Source organism: Scomber scombrus, chromosome 5 (assembly GCF_963691925.1).
Source record: "Scomber scombrus chromosome 5, fScoSco1.1, whole genome shotgun sequence".
In the NCBI taxonomy this organism is placed as follows: domain Eukaryota; kingdom Metazoa; phylum Chordata; class Actinopteri; order Scombriformes; family Scombridae; genus Scomber; species Scomber scombrus.
In genome coordinates this window covers 1,037,328-1,051,274 of record NC_084974.1, presented here as the reverse complement: position 1 = coordinate 1,051,274, position 13,947 = coordinate 1,037,328, and the positions used below count along the sequence as shown (strand labels likewise).

At 40.0% G+C, this 13,947-nt stretch overlaps 1 protein-coding gene across 1 annotated transcript; it reads right to left on the bottom strand.

Annotated features, from left to right (window-relative positions):
- Positions 1–1,172: 1,172 nt before the first annotated feature.
- LOC133980503 (Na(+)/H(+) exchange regulatory cofactor NHE-RF4-like) lies at positions 1,173–12,773 on the bottom strand. The gene is made up of 10 exons (XM_062419252.1): positions 12,686–12,773; positions 11,282–11,343; positions 10,950–11,161; positions 8,407–8,478; positions 7,409–7,541; positions 4,571–4,707; positions 4,268–4,475; positions 1,740–1,936; positions 1,353–1,650; positions 1,173–1,192 (listed from the first exon to the last, which is right to left on the bottom strand). The coding sequence occupies exons 1-10, from the start codon at positions 12,697–12,699 to the stop codon at positions 1,173–1,175; spliced, it is 1,353 nt and encodes a 450-aa protein (XP_062275236.1). The 5' UTR covers positions 12,700–12,773.
- Positions 12,774–13,947: the final 1,174 nt, after the last annotated feature.

Genomic DNA, 13,947 nt, shown 5'->3' with positions numbered 1-13,947 from the left:
GATGGTGCCTTTCCAGATGTGCAAGCTGCCCATACCATGGGCACTAATGCACCCCCAGACCATCAGAGATGTAAACTTTTTGACTGAGCATTGATAACAAGTCGGATGGTCCCTCTCCTCTTTAGTCTGGAGGACTCAACATCCATGATTTCCAAAAACAATTTCAAATTTCAATTCATCTGACCAAAGAACAGTGTTCCACTTTGCCTCAGTCCATTTTAAATGAGCTTTGGCCCAGAGAAGACTGTGGCGTTTCTGAAACATGTTCACATATATCTTCTGCTTTGCATCATAGAGCTTTAACCTGCATTAGTGGATGGCACAGTGAACTATGTTCACAGACAATGATTTCTGGAAGTGTTACTGAGCCCATGCAGTGATTTCCATTACAGAATCATGCCTGTTTTTAATCCAGTGCTGACTGAGAGCCCGAAGATCAGGGGCATACAATATAGATTTTCGGCCATGTCCCTTGCACACAGAGATTTCTCCAGATTCTCAGAATCTTTTGATGATATTATTTACTTTAGATGATGAGATATTCAACGTTTCTGCAATTTTACAATGAGGAATGTTTTTCTGAAATTGTTCAAGTTGTTCTAGTTTTTTGCAGATTGGTGAACCTCTGACCATCTTTACTTCTGAGATGCTGCTTTAGTTGCAAAATGTTCTTCCAGCTGTTTCTTTTTAGTAACACTTACTTTTCCAGCCTTTTGTTGCCCCCGTCCCAACTTTTTTGAGACATGTTGCTGCCATCAAATTCAAAAAGAGCTAATATTTTTCACGAAACAGTATCATTTCTCACTTTCAACATTTGATATGTTTTCTATGTTCTATTGTGATTCAAATATGGTTTTATGAGATTTGTAAATCATTTGTAAATCATTACATTCTACACAGCGTCCCAACTTTTTTGGAATTGGGGTTGTATATATATATATATATAGCTCTTGCCACACACACAGCTGTACAAACATTTATATGTTGAGAAATAATCTCTAATTATGTCACAAAAACATTAAATATGAATAATAATCTCATGCATTTGACTGCGTGAGTCTGCAATGACATCATTAGTGTTTTTCACCCTGAGGTCCTCGCTGTCCTTTGTCAGCTGATGGATTTGGTTATTTGTGTTCAGCTTCTCTGCAGACTTCCATCACAAGAAAACATCACTTGATCTCTGTGACAGCTGAAAAACACAGAACAGGACAAAGTTTTCATATATTTGATCATATTTTAGTAAGAAGCCTATTTTCTAAACGGCCTGTTGTCATTTATTGCAAACTCAGCTCTTTTTCAGTATAAATGCAATATAATGTACATGTCCACAACACTAACTGCATCAGTACAACAGTCACTCTGGTACTGGTACTGGTACTTGTACTGGTACTGGTACTGGGTAGAGTATGTAGACCATGTAATGAATGGTACCTGTGTGGTGAAGTTTCCTGTCTGAATGGCGACATAGTGTGAGTGGAAAGCAGAGCCTGTCTCTCTGTCCTGAACACAGACTGTGGCAGGAGACAGGCTTCCACCTCCACGTCTTAGTGAAGTTCCACTCTGGCTCTTATTGCAGCAGGACACAGCCTGCTTCTTCTCATCCTGGACTGTAAATTCTTCATGGAACAACAGTGGAGAAATGTCTAACTGCAGAGGAAACACATGGAGCAGTTAAAGGCACATCATGATACACTATCTGTGTGATGAAATTATCTCAACTGTATGAGAGTACTGACCCCTCTGTAAAAGTCTCTTCCTGGTATTGATATAGAGAAGAGGCTGACTTCATCACCACTCTGTTTGATCCTTTTCACAATGTCCTCATGCTCCATGGACTCCACAGGTTCCCCATTGACTCCCAGCAGCAGGTCTCCATCCTCCATCCCTACCTCCTCAGCTGGACTCCCCACATCCACCTCCCGCAGCACATGAACTGGGACCAGGACAGAAATCAACACAAGTTCAGATGCAATTGAGAGATAGATTTCAAAGTGCCTTTGAGTAGAGTATTTAAGACTAACACAGGTCCTCTAGTTACTATACAGAGCTTCAAACTTCACTCTTGACCTCTATGAACTATATTTTGACCTTTCTCCCTACAATACAACAATGCTCTACTGTCCACAACATAAAATGTATTACTATTGATGGAATGTTTTGGTGTAGCTACAGTCGTGCTGCAGCATGTGTAATGAATACATAACCCTCTGCATGATGGTAACAACATCAGAAAGTGATGGAACATTCAGGGAAGATGTCCAGCTGGTCTGATCACATTCGGGATATCAGTTTAACTTTGATTGGGGTTTTTTTGACAACTTTCAGACAACTTTCAGACAATGTTCAAAACATTCTCAGATAACACTCATACATGGTCAAAATGTTTAGTGACTGTGTATTTTAAAGGGAGTCTGAGCAGGATGTCTGCAGAGTTGAACAAATCAAATGTAAGACTTTATAAGATCCTCAGGATTGGGTCACTGCTTCTTGCAGATGATGTGGTCCTGTTGGCTTCATCAGACCGTGACCTCATACTCTCACTGGATCGGTTCGCCGCCGAGTGTGAAGCGGCCGGGATGAGAATCAGCACCTCTAAATCTGAGTCCATGGTCCTCAACCGTAAATGGGTGGAGTGCACTCTCCGGGTCAGGGATGAGATCCTGCCCCAAGTGGAGGAGTTCAAGTACCTTGGGGTCTTGTTCACGAGTGAGGGAAGGATGGAGCGGGAGATCGACAGGCGGATCGGTGCGGCGTCTGCAGTAATGTGGACTCTGCACAGATCCGTCATGGTGAAGAGGGAGCTGAGCCGAAAGGCGAAGCTTTCGATTTACCAGTCGATCTTCGTTCCTACCCTCACCTATGGTCATGAGCTTTGGGTAGTGACCGAAAGAACGAGATCGCGGGTACAAGCGGCCGAAATTAGCTTCCTCCGTAGGGTGGCTGGGCTCTCCCTTAGAGATAGGGTGAGAAGCTCGGTCATCCGGGAGGAGCTCGGAGTAGACCCGCTGCTCCTCCGCGTTGAGAAGAGCCAGATGAGGTGGCTCGGGCATCTAGTAAGGATGCCTCCCGGACGCCTCCCTGGTGAGGTTCAGGGCACCTCCCACCGGTAGGAGACCCCGGGGAAGACCCAGGACACGCTGGAGAGACTATGTCTCTCGGCTGGCCTGGGAACGCCTCGGGATACCCCGGGAAGAGCTGGACGAAGTGGCTGGGGAGAGGGAAGTCTGGGTTTCCCTGCTTAGGCTGCTGCCCCTGCTACCCGACCCCGGATAAGCGGAAAGAAAATGGATGGATGGATGGACTTTATAAGATAAACAATTAAATATTAACCATTGGTATATAACAATTATATATAAACTACATGAATTTACTGACATTTATTACTTACATCATGTTCATGTCAGTTGTAAAACAATAATTCCTATTTATATAAGTAATCTATTAAGCTAAACCGTGATAAGTGGCAGAAATGTGAGGGATGATTAACCAATTACAAAATAAAGTTTTTGCTTGCTGCAGGTCTGATGGTGCTGAACTGAAACTGGGATTTAATGTGTCATAATAATGGAACAAAATCTCCCTAGATATATATATATATATGTATGTATATATGTGTGTATATATATATATATTTAATTTTTTGTTGTTGTTGTTGTTGTTGTTGTCGCTGTTGACCATAGCTAATATTACTTTCTACAGCAGGAAATGAGAAATATTCAAGACCTTTTAATACCTTCCAATGCTGTTTTTTTTTTCTTTTTGGAAACTGAATTCAAGGTTTTTTAAGACTTCTCAGTAAAGTGGACATGTGAATTAAGTCTACTAAGATTCAGAACTCAAACTGAGAAATTCAGCCACAAAACTGAAAAATTATAGGTTTTACCTTATTTCAATTTATTTTTATTCACTTTCAATTCAATGTTTTTTTTCAATTATTATGACTCAAATTGAATCCCATAAAACTCCACAAAAAGTGGCACCAGTCTCACTGTAGTTTATAGATGCTGAACATCTTCCCAACAGCAAACACATACAAAGAAACTTACATTGAAGCTTTTTAAGACTTTATAATACCTGAATGATGAACGTGGACATGTCTACAAAGGTTTGTTAGTGTATGTTCTCCCAGCTTCTTACTGTGTGTAATGTGAACACCATATCAGGTTTACACTGCAGCTGACACATGACTGTATAAATGATGTCAGGGCTGTACGAGGAGATGGATGTGATCATCTTGTCATGTTTCCATCAGTGTATCTCTCACCTATCCGTCGTGTGACCTTCAGCTTCTCTTGCCTCAGCAGGAAGCCGTACCCGTCACTTCCTTTAACCAGATGCAAGGTCTTGACTGTGTGAGGGAGGCTGCAGAATTCTGCCAGCACAGGCAGGATGGGCATCTTCCTCCTTATGTAGCAACACTCGCTCTCACTGTCAATGACCAGCACTGTCACTGAGTTTGAGCTCTTCTTCAGCTGAGAACCAAATACATGCAGGAGTTACATACAGCTGAACAAACCACACAAGTGACTGTCAGTTCATTAGATTTAAAGGAAAACTCAATCCATACAATTCTGTTGAGAGAGGAGAGTGAGAGTGTGGTCGTCATGACGCCGTTGATCCAGATCAGTCTGTCTCCACTGCAGACACCAGCTCTCTCTGCTGGACCATCAGTCACTGTGCTCACGATGTACTGGCTTTTCTGACCTGGTGACACATCTGATACTATAATCATAATCATCTCTATCAGCATAGGCTTGTATAAAACTGTTGTTACGGTTTCTAACAAGATAAGTTTACAGACGACGTAATTATCTGCTGTTAGCAAATAATCAGTCTGCTTACTGATGTGATTTTAGTTTTGAGTTGAATCAACACATCAATGTGAGAAAATGTAAGGGATATTGTCAGACACTACTGTCTGCACAATGACAAATGTACTATATTGATATATTACTAATGGCTCTGTTCAATTTGTATTGAAAATGTACATATTAGTCCAGGTTTTAAAATACCTGCCTATGAACACACCAGTAAAGGACTTTAGTTTGTGCTGCTCACAGTATTTTAAAACATTTTAACTGTTGAGTCAGTGTGTCTGCACACCTCACTGTGAGATATAGTTCCAATGAAATCTGTTGACAGTAACATGTAAAGGAAATCTGATTCTGAAATAAGATGTTGCTGAACAAAAAAACCCCAAACTATCTGCACAATTTGGAACCGCTAGACAAACGGAAATCTGTTTATTAATGACATTTGGGAAAACCCCCCCAGTTATTTAAAAATAAGTGATATCAGTAACGCTCAGAGCAGACTGGAGGGGAGGTTTGAGAGTGTTGTGGTTTTAAAACACATGCTGGAGTGGACTACCCTGCTTATACCATGACCACATGTCTTTAATTTGTGTTTCTGTGTGTATGTGTGTGTGTGTGTGTGTGTGTGTGTGTGTGTGTGTGTGTGTGTGTGTGTGTGTGTGTGTGTGTGTGTGTGTGTGTGTGTGTGTGTGTGAGCGCATGCTTGCATGTGTGTGTGTATGTGTCTTAAACTTAAAAGAGATTTTCCTCAACCAGCAGGAGAGGCTGTTGCCCACTGACATTTAAACCAACAGGCTCCAGCTGTGAGTGTTCATTAGAGGGTGTTGTTATAGAGCCGTGCATTTATCAGAAAATAATGCACAGCCTCCTGCCGATGACAATTACTGCACCTGGTCATGCATGAATGTTGGAGCTTGCACTTTTATGAGGGTGCAGGATTTATGAGCATGTATAAGTACATATGCTAGAGGAGGAGGAGGAGTGTGGCTGTGCTCTGTGTCACTGTGTATGTTTGGAGAAGAAACCAAAGAGTGAATAGAGTAGAGTAGGTGTCTGAGGATGAGTTTAAAGAAGTCAATATTTTGGGTAATATTTGCTTCCTTCTCAGAGTGAGATGAGAAGATTGTTTTCTATGCCATGTCTGTGTTTAGTACAGAGCTGAGGCCTGTACTACGAAGCTGGATTAACATACCCTGGATATCTCTCCGTTACCTGGGTTGACTTGCCCAGACATTCACAATCCTGATAATTATCAACTCAGTAATTCAACCCAGGGTTTTCCTCTTGATCAGTGCGCGTTCACATAAAGGGTTAAAGGTGTTTGCAGCGTCTGACCAATCACAAACATGGAGAAACCCTGCAGAGCAGCGTACTTTACCATGGAGGAGCAGACAATTATTCTTCATAAATATGAAGAATTCAAACACATCATCAGGCCAAAAGCAACACTGTTGCTGCAGCAGAAGCCAGGAAGGAATGCTGGCAGAACATTGCCCACTCTGTTAATGCGTACATTCGTGAGACAATATTAATTCATCGGACAATATAAACGGACAGCACTCTGATCATTCAATTTCACTTTATTACGGCACAGACGTTTCGGGCAGAGCACTTCCTCAGTGCCCTTCCTTTCCTTTATATTTTCCATTGAGTTCTTTTGAGGCTCAGCTCCTCCGTGTGAGCGCGTTTTGTGTTGGAATATTAATTCCTCACCGTGACGGCAGGAGTAGTTGTGCATTCCATAAATTCATGTTTCTGCAGTTATGCCATGTGTGACCATTATTATTAACCTCAGTCCATCTGATGAAAATCTGTACCTTTCGTATAGGATGTCATCGGGGACATCTAAAGGATTGCATCTATCCCTTAAAACTCTTTCTCTCCTAAGCGCTCCTCTCACGATCCGTGTACCATTTTCTACAGGATCTTCTATGAATGTGCCATTTTCAAAGAGAACTGATTGGTCAGGAGGTGGTGCTTTTATACTCATTGATCTCTTATCCAGAACATAACCTTCTCCGGAGCAGGTTAGTCGTTCAGCATAAGTAACCATGGTGATTTACCCCGGTAAGAAGTGAACCAGCGTCGTAGGACGGAAAACCCAGAGTTAACCCTGAAGTTACCTCCATAAGAGAAAATCCAGCTTCGTAGTACAGACCTCTGGAGTCAGGTGTTGATGGATAAATATAGATGGCCAAAAAAACAACAACAACAAAGCAATAATCTAAATCAGGGGCATTTTATTCTCACTCTATCTGTAGTCTCCTGATTTAAAAAAACATACTAAAACATACTGATACTAAAATCCACCTTTTAAGAGGACTTGTGTGAAACTAAAATGTTATCCTGTGGCAATCCAAACTTCCAGCTTCTAACTAAGCACAGTGTCAACATCAATATGAATCTTTACAGTGTATTCCTATGGTGAACGGAGATGAATAAGTGCAAGTGAATGAATCATGAATGGTCAGCGGAGCATCACAGCATCGTGAGTGCTCATTGGCCCTTCTCGTGTAATAAGTAAAACCCATCAAGCTCCAGGATCTCTGAGAAGCTGTTAATGAGTAACAGTGACAGCAGGGTGTTGGTACCTTCCACTGAGATGATGTTCATCCCCACACCTTGCTCTGGGTGTCTGCTGATGTGACACAGTCTGGGCCTGGAGCAGCGGCCCCCTTTGGTGGCTGTAGCGAGTGTCTGCAGGTCCACACCCATACACACTGCCTATAGAGAGACAGAGAAACTGAATAAGAACAAGTACACTGTAGAGCTGTAGAAACACCATAAAACATTTATTTTAGACTTTTCCTAATGTGACCCCAAATATACAAAAATGGAAATAAGCCTATTTTTTAAATTTTTTGTGCAGCTGATACCTATCTTTATATATGAAAATGTACACATTTATTTTTTCAAAATAAAAAAATCAGCATTCAAACATGTTGTATTCATCATATTCTATTAAATATTCTCCTGGACCATAAAATAGTGTTTTTTTTATGTATTTCCCCCCCCCCATAAGATTAATGAAGCATTTATTTATTAATAACTGATGGGGGATTTATGAATGAGAGTTGGTGTAGAGACTAATTAGGAGTCAGAATCTGAACAGTATCTAAGGGCTGAATATGTAACAGACTGCAGAGAGGAAACACAGCTGCTCTGGCAGTTACAACTGTGAGTCTTTATTAGTGTCTGCACTGTGCACATGTGTGAGAAAGGAATGAAACTGAGCAATAATGAATGTTACTGGTTTCAGATGTGCCTTATCCTGATAGGACAAGACATACTGTCTGCAGTCCTAACCTACATGTGCAACATGTTAATCATGTTACTGGTGTGTTCATGCTCACGTGGTCCTGAGAGGAACTTGAATGTGTTGATGTGTGGAGGTAAAAAAAAACTAAAAACTAAAAAAAAACCTCATGCATCATGTTTAAAACAGAAGTCAGTTATTCCCAGTTGTAATTACTAATGAAAGTTGATTTGTATAATATTTTGAAGTCCATCTGTATGACATAAACACTGCACAATAAGGAAAATGACTGCAGATATCTGTGTGTGAACCAGATCATGTAAGTATGCATACCTGCTCATACTCATCTCGCCTCATCACCAGGAGAAATAGATGTAAGCCACATGCCTGGATCTTCCTCACCACCTATCAAGTCAAATTAGACCCAGAGAGATAATAAAAAATATATATGATAGTAAAAATGATCTAATAAATGAATGTCAATGGCATCCCCCCTTCTCTATTTTCATCACTAATACATGTCAGGCTTTGTTCCCTAACTATCCAGATACATTTCTTCCTAAATGACAAGCAGCTGCCAGCAATCTGCCTTTTCTTTCACTTAGTGGAGGTCACATGGGTCAGCGCTTTAGCTCAGTCCTGCCAGTCTACATGTTATTAACCTGTACAGTACAGCAGCCATGAGGGGATGAATAGTGGGATTTAAAGATGCTGTAAGGTCCAGTGTTTTTGTCTCATCATCACACATTAAATGTGGCTTGGTGTGCTTTGACCTATTGACCTCCTGTAAAGAAAGGGGCAGCATTATAAAGGTATGGTCACAATCCAATTGCCCCTCACTCAGACCTGAACAAAGATGTGATGTCATGGTTTAGATGTGTGTTATACATGAGTGTAAAACAGTTGATGAGAGTGATGCTGCAATCTGTAAGTGTGATACTAGATCAAATGACACATTCTGAGAGTGAATATTTGCAAGATCAAAGTGATTGATTTTGATTGATGATTTTATCTTGAGTTGCACTTTGCTGACTTGTCCATGTGTTCTCCAACATCAGCTTCTAACAGTTCTGACAGGACATGGAGACACAAGTATTGGCAACAAAATGTATTAATAATAATTATCATGACAACTATGGAGGCTAGATTAAACTCCGCTCTTCTGTTATTCATATGCAAAATGACAAGTGGGATAATACACACTGAACCTGAAAATCTAATATATGGTAGTTTCTGTCACAGGTATAACACACAACATGTCATCTTACATGTCCACAGATAAACTGTATGGTGACAACTGTTCTATACACATGACGTTTTCACATGAAGAGTTATTTCATTTATTTTTGTGTTTTCATGTGATTTTAAATGGTTGTTTACTTTTTCAATCAATCAATCAAGCTTTATTTGTATAGCGCCAAATCACAACAAAAGTCATCTCAAGGCACTTTACACATAGAGCAGGTCTAAACTGTCTTTAATTTAATTTTAAAGAGACCCAACATTCCCACATGAGCAGCACTTGGTGACAGTGGCAAGAAAAACACTTTTAACAGGAAGAAACCTCAGACAGAACCAGACTCAAAGTGGGAGAACATCTGCCTCGACCGGTTGGGGTAGAGAGGAGAGAGAGGAAGAATAGGAGAGAGAGAGAAGCACATAGAAAATAAACATTGCGAGAGAAGCACATTTATTGTTGTTGTTGACTCCAGGAGGACGAGTAATGTATGTAAGCATTTTAATATTGTAGTTGGTCAAGTTGTAGCTTATTTTAACTACTTAATATACTCATTTTATAAACTCTATAAAATCTTGACCAGAAAGTACTCAGTAACCACAACTGTTAGATACATCTGGTGAAGTGAAAAGAATAATCTTTCCTCTGACATGCAGTGGAGAAGAAGTATAAATAAAATGCATACAATGTAAAACTCAGAACTGTACTTGAAGGTATTACTTCAATAAATGTACATAGTTTCTTTCCACCACTGCATTGACAAGAGGCTGAAGAAGCTACCTTAAATAACACAAGTAAGAACTGTCTGATCCCTAACTACAATCCAGTCATATCTGTTACATATTATCCCCACAGTGTGCTTTCACTAACCTGTTGTCCTGCCAGGTTAGAAAACATTTGGACTTATAAAGCACAGGTGCATCTAATGACATATATAATGTCAGCATTTCATTTAGCTGTGTCAGTGTGGTCGTATGGTCTTAAAGTTAGGAAATGTCTTTTTTTAATGCAACATGGATTAATGTTTATTTGTTTTTAGCTCTGACCTGATAGGCCAGACTGCAAATAAAAGGCTGCCTATTTTTCCAGCTCACCATCCTGCTGGTGTGATGTTTGTCTTCCTTAAGCTTCACCATACAACCCAGCACCTCACCTTACAACAGCCTGGGTTGATGTTATTCACACATGTCAGTTAATGGGAGTGATTAGTCTTTGTTTACTTAAATTTATACAACATGTTTTAAATGTCACATCAGTCAACAAAAAAGTGTGAATCATTTGCTAATGTTAAGATACAAAGATGATTATAAGTTTATATACTGTTGATTTATGGTAAATATTTCACTTATCATTTTATAGCAGCTAAGATTAAGTATAGAAGCTGATACAGCAAAATAAAACATTATGGTGTACTGAAGAGAAGCTGTGCAACTCATCTGAAATGTTATGAGGAGTGTGTACTTTGATTTGAATTGTTTATTGTGGACAAGTTAGTCACCAGAGACAGTATAAGTGATCCTGTAGAGTCCATGAACATCCACAGAAGACTTCATGGAAATGTATCTGGTAGTCTACACGCTGTCATACTGAAGCTTGGAGGTGAACTGATGGATTATTATATAGAATTATGAACACTAACCCTGTAGAAGTCCATGTTGCCCACATATTCATCATTGACCTCCAGCAGTCTGTCTCCCTCTCTGAGGCCGCTGTGCTCTGCAGGGCTCCACGGCTCCATACGTCTGATCTCAAAGCCTTGGCCGTCCTTCACTACCTGCAGGTAGAAGCCAAAGCTCTGTCCCTCCAGACGCTTCAGCTGGCACAATCTGGGTGCCGGGCTGTGGTCCGGCTCTGGACACATTTATACAAACAAGACCTTAAACAACAGGATGCTGATGGATCACCATAGAAAAGAATTTTGGAAAGGTCATAGGTTCAAATGTATATATTGGCATGTCTATAAAACCTTACCAGGATCATCAGCGATGACTAGAGCTGGATTATCAATCCCTTCCTTTGGATTGAAGGTAAAACTACAGAGAGGACAACATAGATGGGGTTTAAATACAGTTAAAATGATGCCCTTCATATTTCTATCAGCACTGTGGTATAACCTTTTTAAAGGACCATACCAGTGTTTCTACATGTTATTCTTCATTTCCTATAAATCATAAACACTTCATCACTGCCAACCATTTTAAAATATGCTGGACATAAACATGTAGTTGGTGGCCTTTTATTGTTTGAAGACACAAATCTCATCTCATCGTTTCAAATCTCATCGTTTGGTTTTTAAAAAGGCTCAGTCATTTCCTCAAACAGCTGGTCAGTGTAGTTTCTTAGCAAACATTACTCAAATAAGAGGAAACAGTGTATTTGTTGGGGACTATTTTCAGTGGCGGATTAATCAACATTTGGAGCTCTAGTGAATATTCTTGGCAGCTGGATGGTGTGTGTGAGATTGAGTCACAATAAACTACAGTGTGTGTGTTCATGGTGATGAAGGAACATGTCACCTATGCAACAGTGTTGCTCAAATACAAAGAGGAACCTCAAAGCCTCACATGGGTTATGTGTTGTGAAATTCCTGCAGTTGGAACATTGATTCATTAATAAAATGAATGACAAGTAATAAAGTGCGTATGTGGTCAAAAACAAGCCAGCTGTACCTGTGTTAGCATCACTTTAAGAAGCCAACATGTCATTATTGTGGTCAAGGCTGCTGAAAGTATCCAGAGTTATCTGGACAGATAAGAGTTGTGCACATCTAAACTCACAGCCCAGCTTTTTATCTGCTTTAGTGTTATTGCTGTTATCAGTGCATAGCAATGAACAGAACACACTGTCAACGCAGCACTTTGTCTATTGAAGAAATGATCTACTGGAAACTGGTGGCAGTGAGATCCAGGTTAATATGAATACTGTGTCTGTTTGTGTAAATGCACTGCAAACAATAAACCTGTCACATCATTGTATTGGGTGGAGGCAAAAATCTCAATAGACATACATCCAAACATTGATCAGTGGTAAAAACCAAAACCACTGTACGGCAGTGAAGTAAGAAAATACATTTTGTAATGTGAGTTTATCAACACTGATTTGGTTTGAACATGTTTCATCTCCATATATTTACTTACCACTGCACTATGAGGTTGACATACTACATAAATGCTGCTGTAAATTGTACATTTCTATAGCAGAATATGGACTTAGTGTTTAGAAACATTTGAACATCTAAAATGTTTTCATTCAGAAAATGGCACTAATGTAAAGTATGATTTGTAGGGAATAGGCTAAAACACAGACATGATACTTTAATAAAAGCAGAAGATATCTGGTTGTTGGGAGATTTTAACTTTAAGACATGAAACTTACCGTGGAAATTCCATCTCATCCTGGCAGCCTGTGTGAGAGACAGAGAAACACTGACATGAATGAATGAATGAATAATCACAACCTGATGTAGAAGCTGCAGCTACACCAGCACCACCTCTCACTGCAGGCTGCAGGTTGCATGTGGAGCCACCTCCCATTTTCAAAAGGCTGCATAATATCAGTCAACATAGTTTGCATGAATACATTTTTCTCTGCACCTCCATGAAAGGTTATGAGGTCAGATTACAAACACAGCAGATTTTCCTCAATATCAACAAATCACTAATATGAGCTGCCTGTGTAACGTTAGTACATGTAGACTGTGTACACACAGCAACACAGCTAACATTAGAGTTATGCTGCATTCTCTTAAGGGTCCAATGGGGTTTATTTCATTCTTCAACTTCATTCATGGTTTTCTTATAAAATAATGAAATACAATCATCACTTCGGCTTATTGTGTCAAAGTGCAAACTGAATATATAATAACTTTTCTCCATGAAACCAATGAAACAAAACCAAACAGCATCACACATCTGGAGCCTTTAATACAAAGATTCTGGTAAGACTTGTTCATTTTAATCCAGCATGAACACAATCAGTGTGTCCCGCTCTACCTAAACATGGATGGCAAATACATATCCACTGTATACATCATCATACACATATACATCATACACTGTGTGTGCATAATACACACCAATGCATAGCACAGAGAAGATGTGGCTGCCACCAAAGTAATTAAAACAAGGTGTGTTCACTTTCTTGATGATGGTGGCTTGAGGCCTTTTGTTACATTAAGACATTATGATGCATCTTTTTTATTTGGATCTTCATCAGTTGCAGCAATGGCAGCACTGCTTTGATGAAAGTAGTTTGGAGACTATAAATAGTTGGCTCATCACTGGTCTTAGTGGGATTTGTATGGAACCCTGCAGTAACAGCTGATGTAACACATAATGTTGATCACTTACTGTATTTGTGAGAAGAGACCATCTGGCTGTTTGCAAACATAGATCATATGAAAGAAAAGCAGCAGGCGTCCTGACAGACTGTCAGGCTGCTTTGCTCAGATCTGTTTGTGACTAGATCTTTTTTCTCTGTGTTACATCAAATAGCACAGCAGTAATCAGGTTGAGATAAAGCTGCTGCTTTGGCCTCTGGACATAACAGAGGAGCATCTCTGCCCCTCAGTATTTGCTTCTCCAAACACAGTGAGATGCAGACCTGAAGCCATCTGTAAAACAACTGTGTGGAAGAAT

Bases quoted from the DNA above. Each gene is read 5' to 3' on its own strand.
- LOC133980503 (XM_062419252.1), bottom strand. The intron at 4,476-4,570 runs GTATGGATTGAG...TTTGGTTCTCAG, and splicing joins TCTCCTCTCTCAACAGAATT to CTGAAGAAGAGCTCAAACTC. The intron at 1,937-4,267 runs GTGAGAGATACA...TCCTGGTCCCAG, and splicing joins GAAGGTCACACGACGGATAG to TTCATGTGCTGCGGGAGGTG.